General features: G+C 46.2%; 1 protein-coding gene across 1 annotated transcript; it reads left to right on the top strand.

Moving 5' to 3' along the window:
• Nucleotides 1-256: 256 nt before the first annotated feature.
• On the top strand, nt 257-12,440 carry LOC115142989 (arginine-glutamic acid dipeptide repeats protein-like). The gene is given in 19 exon segments (XM_029682921.2): nt 257-458; nt 1,818-1,866; nt 2,142-2,266; nt 2,797-2,896; nt 3,151-3,249; nt 3,628-3,708; nt 3,907-4,060; nt 4,217-4,297; nt 6,139-6,332; nt 6,487-6,654; nt 6,882-6,995; nt 7,245-8,028; nt 8,031-8,130; nt 8,132-8,506; nt 8,718-8,931; nt 9,456-10,176; nt 10,615-10,776; nt 10,916-11,114; nt 11,295-12,440. Coding segments are annotated over 19 exon segments (3,780 nt in total). The 5' UTR covers nt 257-432; the 3' UTR covers nt 11,329-12,440.
• The last annotated feature ends 183 nt before the right edge of the window (nt 12,441-12,623 follow it).

Consider the following 12,623-nt stretch of genomic DNA (forward strand, 5'->3'; position numbering starts at 1 on the left):
TTATAATAAGTGTGATGGGTGAATGGAAATCTTGAATTTAGTTATAGCTAATTGTTTTTGGTAAGGACAGTTGTCATTTAACCTAATCAGTTTTCTCGCTTTCTAAAATCTTCCTGGAATTCTGAATTATATTTTATACGTTTGATCTTCTGTATTTTTTTTGTGTCGTTGCTCTAAAAGGGGCACGGCTCTGTGGACATCAAGTGGATGATCGTATTAGGGACCGCGGCACATGCTCAGTTATGTCTACAGAGAAAGGAACTTTGAAGGCTGCGTGTGGGGGCTGAGGTCATTGCACAGCTTAGTGGTAGGAATAAAATCGACTCATCGTAGCCTCCATTTTGAGTAGTAGCTATGAAATAGAGGAATTGCATAGTTTGTATCGACCACTACGCTGGCAGTGTCAACATAAAAACGACACAAGCCTCCGACATGGACGACTTGTTCAGTCCGAGAAGGTATTCGAGTTGCCTCGTTAAATGTATATGTTTTTGGACGCGAACATCTTGTATTGTAATGTTTACATTGCCATTTTTTATGACATACTTGGGAATTGCAATTGTCGCGATGGAGTTAGCCTAATCTATGTAAAGCTAACAAGCTAGCTACCGTACGGACAAAATATATCATTACGTTATTGAATTTTGGACTTTAGTGTCATACCGCTATGTGTCAAATCAACTGTGACAGAGTTGCTGTGGTTTCTGTCGTTTTTCTGCTCCCTGTAAAGATGGGTTGCTAGCTACACATTGGAAAAGAGTATGTAGCTAGGTTATATCAATACTCCATTTTGCGAGACTTGTCGTGCCACGTAAATAGACGCGTTGACGACATGAGGTTGATTATTTAAAATCTAAAATATACGTTATACGCTCGAAAGCAGTAAATGCTTGTTGACAATTTGTAAAAAGATGCCAATGTGATTGATATGTTTGCAAGGGCCTCGAGACGAGTCTCGTTTATGTAATGCTTGGAGGCGGGAACGTAATACCCGCACTCAGATTGGCTCTTACTGATGGATGGGCGGGATTAAAGGAAAACACTGCCCAATTGAAATGCAATTTTAAAACTGTAATATTCTGATATTTAGATTAGGGATTAAAGTATTGCCACTACTCATATAGCATATTTGCCTTGTGATTTGTGTTAAATATGCATAATCACTGTTGAATATAAACAACACATGCATTAGTATGTCATAAAAAGGGAGGTATCTAGCAGTAGACTTAGTTCTCTTTCTGTTTTAGAACAGAACATGAATTGAATAGCAATAAACATTAAAATCCAATACAACCTTATTATCCATATGTTACACCAGACAACAGCAATTTGATTACACACAGTTGAGAAGAGCACAGGATCAAAGCTGCAGTGTAGCACCCCTGGATGAAGAGCATGTTGTGGGGTTAAGGGCCCAACCATAGGGGATTGTTGTTAAACTGAACCCAGCAGCTCTCCAGTTGCCAGATCAAATCCGCCCTTTATTTCCAGTGCCCGGCCCTGGCTTCAAACCAGCTAATGCGCCAACTCCTTAGATGCTGGGATACCTACCGGCCTTACAGTGTTTACTTGATTAATAATACAGTTGATGAAATTGTGTCAAGTTGACTTGATGCAACAACAAATAGAAATACTTGTGTTTCTTGCATTGCATTGTCCCAAAAATATTTATCTGAGTTCCTTTCTGTTCATATTATCAGTTGCAAATATTATACAATAAAGGCTAGTTAATGTAATGAAATCTACAATAACGTAATAATATAACAATGTAATGCTATATGTAACTTATGTTATAACTGAATTATCCCTATTTCCAGGAGCCTGAACAGCACACAGGGGGAGATCAGAGTGGGATCAAGTCATCAGGTAATAGTCCAACAAACCACTGTAGGCAGGATGTCACTCTGTCTAGTCTGTATTGCCCATACGAGACCTTAGCAGTACCGCTATGTCTTTGACAATCTCTGTTGCAAAATCTGTGAGCTACTTGATTCATACAGTGTGTCATCTCATGGTCATAACCTGTCATATATTTACCCATATTTGTGAATTACATGGTGCAAAAGTCATATCATTGTATTAAACTGTCTGTGATGGTGAGACTAAAATGGTACCTGTCTGTATTATTTGTGTGTATGCAGGCCAAGCTCCCTGAGCTGCAACCACGCCCTGTGCTTGGTGTGCAGACCCAGACGGAGAATGAAGAGTTGGTGTGGATGCCAGGGGTCAATGATTGTGACCTCCTCATGTACCTCAGAGCTGCCAGGTTAGTGTCAAATCAGCAGCACTCAATTTAGCCTGATCCCAGATCTGTTTTAGCTGTATATCCAACTCTTGTTGTTGTTGGCTATACAGCACAAATGGGTCTGGGACCAGGCTACACTCATACTGTATCTCTTGTGTGATGAATGGTGCATACGATTCCTGCCAGATTTAAAGACTGGTGGGATGCATTCAAAACCTTGGTGTCTGTCAGCGTTGCATAACACTGGTGGTGAGAGGGATGTGCATTACTATGGTCATGAAGTTGTGTGCAGAAAGAACATAATTGTTTCAGATTGGTGAGCATATCAAGAAAGTGTGACTGCTGCTGGTTTTTAGTTGTCATTTAGTCCAAAGACTTGTCCTATCAGAGTTCTTCGAGCTAGCCTGTCAGGTCATTATTGTTAAAGATAATGTCATTTAAAAACACTTCTGTAGGGGTCTGTAGTGTACAATGCTTTTCATTCTTGTCATCCTGACTGACTGCACAGCCCTCCTAATTTATTTATATTCCCTGCCTCTTCCTGATTGAAGGAGCATGGCAGCGTTTGCAGGAATGTGTGATGGAGGATCCACAGAGGATGGTTGTTTGGCGGCCTCTCGTGACGATACCACACTCAACGCTTTAAACATGGTCAGCAGGATAACTTTGCTGCATCTAAATGGGAATATGAAATGGAACAATAAGATCATTTAATTTTCACCTGTTTTACTTCATTTTTTCTCCTTTTTCTTTTTAAATGTAATTTGTGTTTTTTCCGAAAAATATGGTAGAGAAAAAAATAGGAAAACAAATATCCCGTGTACAATTGTGTGAACAATATATTGCTACGAATAAGATCTGTAACCCTTTTCAGGAGCTCTGTGTTCCTTTGTCTCCCTTTACAGTTACACGCCAGCCGCTATGACGCGGCTAAAGCTCTGCAGCGCCTAGTGAAGAAACCCGTGCCCAAACTTATTGAGAAATGTTGGTCAGAAGATGACGTGGTAAGGCAGCTTGCACCATGCTTGCTTCAGGTGCAAAGACTATGTTTAACTTTAGACACTATGGATCCGATATAGAGTTGAGATGAGCGTTGCAGCCCAGGCTTTTGCATAAATCAGTCCTTGATGCCAGCGCAGATATTTGAGTTAAGCGCTCAAATTTCAAGACAGTATATGGCCCTATGTGCTGTTAGGGCTGCTCTGTGGTTGCATCGGGTTACTCCAAGCAACAATGCTATGCATGTTCAATATGAATTATGGCCATTGTATAACATGTGCAACATTACGAAACACGTTTACACTGCATGGTATATTGCACAAATGTTTGGGAACTATGTTGACTTTGTTTTGCTTCCACGACAATCTTTTTACAATCAACAGAAGCGGTTTATCAAAGGTTTGAGACAGTACGGTAAACATTTCTTCAGGATTCGCAAAGAGCTGCTGCCCAACAAGAAGACGGTAAATGAAAACACCGGGTGTAATATATTTTACTATCATACTGCCTCTCATGTCTGTCTAGACATAACGGACAGATATAATTGGACATAACTATACACACAATCAACAGACCTAACTGTTTGAGATGCAGTCAGTATCTTCATTGGAATCTGCAATCTGTGCCCCTCCTCAAAATCATGCGTGTTGTGTTGTTGGCAGGGTGAGTTGATCACATTCTACTACCACTGGAAAAAAACGCCCGAGGCTGCAGGCACCCGGCCCTACCGTCAGCACCGTAGACAGCCATCCTCACGCAAGGCCAAGACTCGCGCAGCCCTTGCCACTGTGAATACCCCCTCCCGGGCCCAATCATGTGAGTGCTGGGGAGGATCAATTCCCCTAAGATTTAGCTGATTTTATGGCAGGCCGTTAGTCTATCTTCTAGTCCAGTAACTGTAGACAACACAATAAGATCAAAATGAATAGGAGTGGGTATAGTCTTTAATCTGATCTCTTCTCTCTCCTGCAGTGGACGTGAGTTCGGCCAGTGAGGATGATCTGGACAGTGAAGACAGCGAGCAGGGCACCTGTGGACACTGTGCTACTACCAGTGAGTACAGCTGAACTCTCTCCATTTCTCTTCAGAGAACACAACAATGTTATTCCGCCATTGATTCTATTAGCTTGCATTGATGTCATGTATCGTACTTGCTCCACCAGCCACCAGTGCTCAGGTCAATGGGTTCTTATGCATTGTGTGTCTGTGTACTATGTAGCTGCCAAATCCAATTTCTCCTTTCGGGATCAATACCGTTGATTAAATTAAATTACATTTTTTAAAGGTCCAATGCAGCTGTTTTGATCTCAGTATGAAATCGTATCACCAGGCAGGCTAAAACTCCATCCCACCAAAACAGGCAAAAATGTATACGAAAAGGCATTATCATAATTTCCACAATTTCACAGTATTATTCCAACCTCATAGTGTGGACATATATATATACACTGCTCAAAAAAATAAAGGGAACACTAAAATAACACATCCTAGATCTGAATGAATGAAATATTCTTATTAATATTATACTTTTTTCTTTACATAGTTGAATGTGCTGACAACAAAATCACACAAAAATGATCAATGGAAATCAAATGTATCAACCCATGGAGGTCTGGATTTGGAGTCACACTCAAACTTAAAGTGGAAAACCACACTACAGGCTGATCCAACTTTGATGTGATTTCCTTAAAACAAGTCAAAATGAGGCTCAGTAGTGTGTGTGGCCTCCACGTGCCTGTATGACCTCCCTACAACGCCTAGGCATGCTCCTGATGAGGTGGCGGATGGTCTCCTGAGGGATCTCCTCCCAGACCTGGACTAAAGCATCCGCCAACTCCTGGACTGTCTGTGGTGCAATGTGGCGTTGGTGGATGGAGCGAGACATGATGTCCCAGATGTGCTCAATTGGATTCAGGTCTGGGGAACGGGCGGGCCAGTCCATAGCATCAATGCCTTCCTCTTGCAGGAACTGCTGACACACTCCAGCCACATGAGGTCTAGCATTGTCTTGCATTAGGAGGAACCCAGGGCCAACCGCACCAGCATATGGTCTCACAAGGGGTCTGAGGATCTCATCTCGGTACCTAATGGCAGTCAGGCTACCTCTGGCGAGCACATGGAGGGCTGTGCGGCCCCGCAAAGAAATGCCACCCCACACCATGACTGACTCACCGCCAAACCGGTCATGCTGGAGGATGTTGCAGGCAGCAGAACTTTCTCCACGGCTTCTCCAGACTCTGTCACGTCTGTCACATGTGCTCAGTGTGAACCTTATTTTATCTGTGAAAAGCACAGGGCGCCAGTGGCGAATTTGCCACTCTTGGTGTTCTCTGGCAAATGCCAAACGTCCTGCACGGTGTTGGGCTGTCTCCTGATGTACTGGCCTGTCTCCTGGTAGCGCATCCATGCTCTGGACACTACGCTGACAGACACAGCAAACCTTCTTGCCACAGCTCGCATTGATGTTCCATCCTGGATGAGCTGCACTACCTGAGCCACTTGTGTGGGTTGTAGACTCCGTCTCATGCTACCACTAGAGTGAAAGCACCGCCAGCATTCAAAAGGGACCAAAACATTAGCCAGGAAGCATAGGAACTGAGAAGTGGTCTGTGGTCACGACCTGCAGAACCACTCCTTTATTGGGGGTGTCTTGCTAATTGCCTATAATTTCCACCTGTTGTCTATTCCATTTGCACAACAGCATGTGAAATGTATTGTCAATCAGTGTTGCTTCCTAAGTGGACAGTTTGATTTCACAGAAGTGTGATTGACTTGGAGTTACATTGTGTTGTTTAAGTGTTCCCTTTATTTTTTTGAGCAGTGTATATACATACATACAGACACACACACACAGGAAATTCCCTTTTTTTGACTGCACTGGGCCTTAATTTCAGCCTCTAAGGACTGGCAGCACGGCGGCAGAGATAACATCCTCTTGTGTACCACCTGTCGGACCTTCTACAACAAAAATGGCCGCCTGCCGCCCGGCCCCAAGCCTGCTGACCCTCCCTTCATGTTCAAACCTGTCAAAGAGGAAGAGGAGGGCAACGGGAAGCACGGCATGAGGACGCGACGCAGCAGAGCACCGGTAAGGCTGAGAGCCTCCCGTCTTAGCCCCGTCTAGTGGATACCTCCCCTGCCACCCTCACTAATTTGTCTCAGTCAGTACCGTCCAGATCTTTGTCTGTTGTTGTTACAATCATTCTCTCTTTCAGTACTTACTCCGTTGTATCTCTCTCCAGTTGTCTTCACTAAGAAGTGGCCACAAGAGGCGGACAGGCTCCCCTACCAGTGAAGACCAGCAGTCCAGTAGCCATCCATCTCCTGCACCCAGTGGAGCTAGCTCCACCTCCAACACATCCAGAAGCTCCGGCTCAGACAAGACTGACTCCACAAAGAAGCCTGGCAAGGTACATGTTCTTTTTTAAATATTTTCTTTTTTAAGTCAGGGATATATGTATTCACTGTAATGGCGCATTTGTGAATTGAAAGTACACTTCATATCTTAACAAATGTCTAGTTGTATATCTGCTATTCAGACCAGAGCTTCCTCTTCGTCCGAAGACTTTTGACTGTGTTTGTACGTACACCGTAGAACTGAATTGAATAACCAGATTCTATTCCTTCCATCCAACAGAAGATCAAGGAAGAGGTGCCCCTACCAAAGAGTACTAAACGTTCCAGGGAGAGTGCAGCCCAGGTCCCAGAGGAGCCTGAGAGAACAGCAACTAAAAGGACGAAAACACAGCAGGTGAGACGGAGACTAAGACGGTAGCGAGGCGATGACCGCGAACAGGTTCAAGATCAGTGAGAAGCAAAAATGTACAAAACCAGCTCTCAGAAATGCTTTTGTTTCCTCATTATTCTTCAGTTAATGTCTTATCTTCCTGCACTGAGCTACATTGTTGGGTGTGTCTGGAACTATCCACTGCCTCTTTTCATGTAACATTAACATTAACTCCCCTCATCGACAATTCTAACCGTGTGTCATTCCTCTCAGGGTGAACAGGTGGAGTGCCGGTCAGAGGGCGATGGAGAGGCTGAGGCAGAGGGGGGGGAGGTGGAGGAGGAGAGCTGCTCAGACAGCCGCAGTGCCCAAGACGACGGCAGCAGCGACGCCAAAGACATCGACCAGGACAACCGCTCCTCCTCCCCCAGCATCCCCAGCCCTCACCAGGGCAACGAGGGCAATGAGAGTGACTCCGACTCCTCTGTTCAGCAGCCCCAGGGTGCCCACCAGGCGGCAGCAGAGACCATCAGTGCCCCTGCTGCTGCTGCCCTGGCTGTAACACAGGCCGCACCGACTGTTCCTCCAGTGCAGGCTGCAGTCTCGACCACATTCCTGCCCCCCCGGGGCACCTCTCCCTCTGCAGAGCCTGGCCAGGTACAGGCCCAGGTACCCCACTCCCCAGAGCCCCCCCAGCCTGCTCAGGCTGGTCAGTCAGCTGGCTATGAGTCAGGCCCAACACACAGCCAACCCCTACCCCCCTCCTCACACCCCATCTCTGGCCCATCACCCCTCCCTCCACCACTGGGACAGGCCCTTCATCCTCCATCTCCTGTGTTCCAGGGTACTCTTCCTCCACCTGGCTCTCTTCCTCCCACCCTGCCCCTCCATGGTGCTCCCACCCAGGGCCCCCGCCCCCAGCGACCCCCTCCTCACATACCCAGGGAACCTCCTTTCTCCCAGGCGATCCCCCTTACTTCTGGGCCCCAAATCAAACCACCCCCAACCACACCCATCCCACCATCGCACAAGCAGCAGCCACCGCACCTCTCCTCTGCTCCCCTTTCCCCCAGATGCCGTCCAACCTGCCCCCACCGCCAGCACTGAAGCCCCTCAACTCCCTGCCCAACCAGCACCCTCCCGGTGCCCCTCCACCCCCTCCAGCTCATGCCCCAGTCCCTACCCATGCAGCAGGGACTCCCACCCCAACCTCCCGTGCTCACTCAGCTGCAGAACCTCCATGGCAGAGGCAGTCACTCCCACTCCACCCTGCCCTCCTCTGGCCCCTCGGCCTTGCACCCTGTCCCCTCTGCTCCCTCTACCATGGGTCCAGTCCCTGGTCTCCAGCCCTCCTTCTCCTCCATGCCCCTGCGACCCTCGCCCGGAAACCCCATTGGCATGGGAGGGTCACATGTCCAGATTAAAGAAGAGCCATTGGATGAGTGTGAGCCTGAGAGCCCGCCCCCTCCACCTAGAAGTCCCTCGCCAGAACCTTCGGTTGTCGACATCGCCAGCCACGCCAGCCAATCAGCACGGTACTTACTGCATGACATCGCTCATGATGGTCTTATAGAATAGGTCTCCTTTACAGATTTAATTGTGGCCATATTGTTGACCATTTTATGGTGTTGTGTTTCTCGATGTATAACAGATGTTGTTCATCTGAGTTTGCTACATTCTCAAACGTAATGTTGTGTGATTTCTAAATATGCTGTTTTGATACACGTCCATTGTTTTTCTTTTCAGGTTTATCAAACACCTGGACCGTGGCTACAACTCGTGTTCCAGAACAGACCTGTTCTTCACCCCTCTGGCCTCATCCAAGCTGGCCAAGAAGAGAGAGGAGGCTGTGGAGAGATGCAAGAGAGAGGCTGAACACAACGCCCGAGAGAGGGAGAGGGAGAAGGACAGGGAGAGAGAGCGGGAGAGGGAACGAGAGAGGCAGGAAGAGAAAAATGCTGTGAGTAATGTGCTGTGGTCTTCCCTCTATTCCTTGTTTGTTTTCTTTCACATGAATAAATTGTGGCCCGTTCAGAAGGGAAACCCGAGTGTGGTGGCATCAGTGGATATTGCACCAGTTGGATTCGCACTCTTATTTACATGCGGTCTATTTAAGTCGACCAATTCTACGCATGCTTCCTCGATGTCAGGCGCACGCATGCGCTGGTGTCTCTTGCTGCCGCGCTGCTGTTACTCGCTATGCTTGCTGTTTTCTGATCCTCCCCCCAGCCTCTGCCTGTCTGATTTCTGTGTTTCTTCTTCCAAGGGATTTGATAGAGCATATTGTGCTCACTGCTCTGGCACTGAGCTACATGAAGGAGCAGAGCCTATCGTTTCCTTTTTGAAACTGACATGTCTTACCATCTCCTATCTCAGCAATGATATTATTACATAGTAAAACAATGTAATCAGTTAATGATGTCTGTAGGGCTCTATACATTGTTTTCTGGCAAATTTTAACCACCTTAATGTTCGCTCTTCCAGAGAGCGTCCAGCTCGTCCCACGACAGCCGTATGAGTGATGTCCAGATGATCGGCCAGGTCCACATGCGTTCCTCCTTCGAGCAGCCCCCCACCAGCGTGGCGGCCGTCCCCCCTTACATCGGCCCCGACACCCCGGCCCTGCGCACCCTTAGTGAGTACGCCCGACCCCACGTCATGTCCCCCACCAACCGCAACCACCCCTTCTTCGTGTCCCTGTCCCCCGGGGACCCACTGCTGGCCTACCACATGCCCGGTCTGTACGCCGCCGACCCCAGCATGCGAGAGAGGGAGCTCCGTAACCTCCGAGAGAGGGAGCTCCGCGAGAGGATGAAGCCCGGCTTTGAGGTCAAACCCCCGGAAATGGAGACCATGCATCCATCAGCCAACCCCATGGAGCACTTTGCCCGACATGGAGCCCTGGCCCTGCCCCACATCGCTGGGCCGCCCCACCACCCCTTTGGCCACTTCCACCCGGCCATGCAGAACCACCTGGAGAGGGAGAGACAGGCACTGGCCCTGGCCGGGCCCCAGATGCGTCCGGAGCTGAGCTACGCTGAGCGGCTGACTGCCGAGAGGCTCCACGCAGAGAGGATGGCGTCTGTGGCGAATGACCCGGCCGCCAGGCTGCAGATGCTGAACGTGACGCCGCATCACCACCAGCACTCCCACATCCACTCACACCTGCACCTGCACCAGCAGGACCCGCTCAACCAAGGTGAGGGTAAGGGCACTTGTATGTTTTTTTTTGTTTTTGTTTCATCTTCAGGATATGTGTGTACATATGTGTGCTGCATATTCACAAATTGATTATTGTTTTAGTTCTGTCTTCTAAAACAATCAAATCCGATTTAAATTTAAAAACAAAAAAACAGAATTAAGTGGTAATAGTTGTTCCACATCTATGGTGAGTGAAGCTTAAGGACCAATCTCTGCTACAAGGTAGCTATCTTCATTAAAATAAAATAAACATTCTTATTTAATGTTGTTTGGTAGTCTTATTAATTGTTGAGAGAGGATGCTTCTCCTCACTATTACTGTAACTGTCTACCAGTGTAGTTATCAGTTGGTATGCGTGTATTGTTCACCCCCCCTGCACTATGTTAACTGATGTGTGTGATACGTGTTAATTGATATACTGTTTGTTCTCCTGCTTCATTAGATGATGTGTGTTACTGTCACCCAGGTAATGGCCCCCACCCTCTGGATCCCCTGGCTCAAGGGCCCCGCCTGGCCCGCTTCCCCTTCCCCGGAGGCCCCATCCCCAACCCTCTGCTCAACGACCTGCCCCACGACCATGACATGCTGCGACACCCACTGTTTGGTGAGGAACCTCAACCTTCACTGTTTTCTATGGGAACGCACACATTCAGTTCACTGTACTTAGTCTATATTCCTGTGTTATTGTGAATTGACTGAGACTCACTCTGAGGTTTTGTGTCCCTTGATCAACATCCAAACAGCCTATGCCGCTGTTGCAGGAGCAGGGTACCCCCGTGAGCTTCAGGGCCCCATCCCACAGATGTCTGCAGCCCACCAGCTCCAGGCCATGCACGCCCAGTCAGCAGAGCTGCAGAGGCTGGCCATGGAGCAGCAGTGGCTGCATGGACACCACCACCTACAACATGGGGGACCTCTGCCCGGGCAGGAGGATTACTACAGGTGAGGTGATTACCACCTCGAAAAACAACCAACAACAACAGCCTTAGCTGAACCACAGCGCTTTCATTTATGCATTTATCGAGAAGTCTTCAATCCCTCGGCAAAATGAGGATCTTGGTTTATTGATGAGCTGTTGCACTGACATTAATATTGTGTTGTTGTTGTTGTTTTCCTCTGCAGCCGCCTGAAGAAAGAAGGCGACAAGCCATCGTGAGACACCTGACGGTGTGAGTCACCGTGGAAATACATAGAGATAGCAATGCTGTGTACTTTTGACATTTATGCGACAACTAATCTTAGTGTATCCTTTTCTATAAGTCTAAATGTAATTGAGAATGAACTATCTTTGGATCTGTATGCTTGTTTCTTGCTCAGCACTTAAAGGGATAGTTTACCCCCAAATCATCCAAGTTTTTGTGAGACTTTTTCATATTTCAATAATGGTCTGGTTATAGAAATGGAAGATTAGTGTAGTCTCTATTCCATACTATTTGTTGTCTACCACTCCATATGGATGTTGTTGTTTCTAGAGTTCTCCTAATGCAATATATATATATAGCGAGTGCGGAATATGGCTCACCTTTTTTGGAGTTCTGAAAACATCTGACAAACTTTGATTTGGGGGGGTTGAACTATCATTTTAATTTCTAAACAATCTGAATGATCTCCTTGTACAGAATGACATTTAATATTAGATGTTTGGATGATTGACTGTAATAACCTTGCATGACTGTTTCCCTTTCGATTTTCATCAGAACTTAAGAGTAGCGTTGTTCATTTGTGTTTAGACAACTAAAAAGCATAGTAGATTAATTTTATTCTATATCTGCTACATATTTGTCTAAACCCTTTAAAGTTTTATATATTTCAAGATAAGTTTTCACAATTTAACCTAAGCTCTGACACACACAAGTACATTTTTGAGATTGTAAATAATATATGTTCAATATTCTATATTAATAACTATGATTATTATTAATATGAGGTGTGAATTCTTGACTTGCAAGCTGGCACAATAAAGTTAAATTATTTAGATATACACACAGTATATATAGCGTTATAAAGTAAAGTGGGTTAGCACAGAAAATTATAAATTGGGAGTATCACTAATTGTCACCCCTGACAGAAAACAGTGTTTTAGAACAGTGGATCAGGAAAGTAAATATTGTGTTGGTTAGACGAAACAGAAAAAGCATTATAACCTTGGCATCCCTACCATGGACAAATCCTGTTTTAATATTTATGTGAAATAATAATAATATGGAAAAACAAAAATGTATGCATTGCATATTTATTTGAATAAATAATTCTGCAATAACATGATAACATTTGTTCAAAGTATATCTTCTGTATGTATCGGTTGCTTAGGATAGACCTTTTGGGGGGGGGGAATTGTTCTGGTAACAGCATTTGGCCAATAGGGGGCAATCCTCACCCTTCCTCATTGAAGCTGTGCTGTTTCAGTAGGATCACTGTACACTTGTGGCCATTTCAAGTCCCAACACACTG

This window comes from Oncorhynchus nerka, linkage group LG15 (genome assembly GCF_034236695.1).
Source record: "Oncorhynchus nerka isolate Pitt River linkage group LG15, Oner_Uvic_2.0, whole genome shotgun sequence".
Classification (NCBI taxonomy): Eukaryota; Metazoa; Chordata; class Actinopteri; order Salmoniformes; family Salmonidae; genus Oncorhynchus; species Oncorhynchus nerka.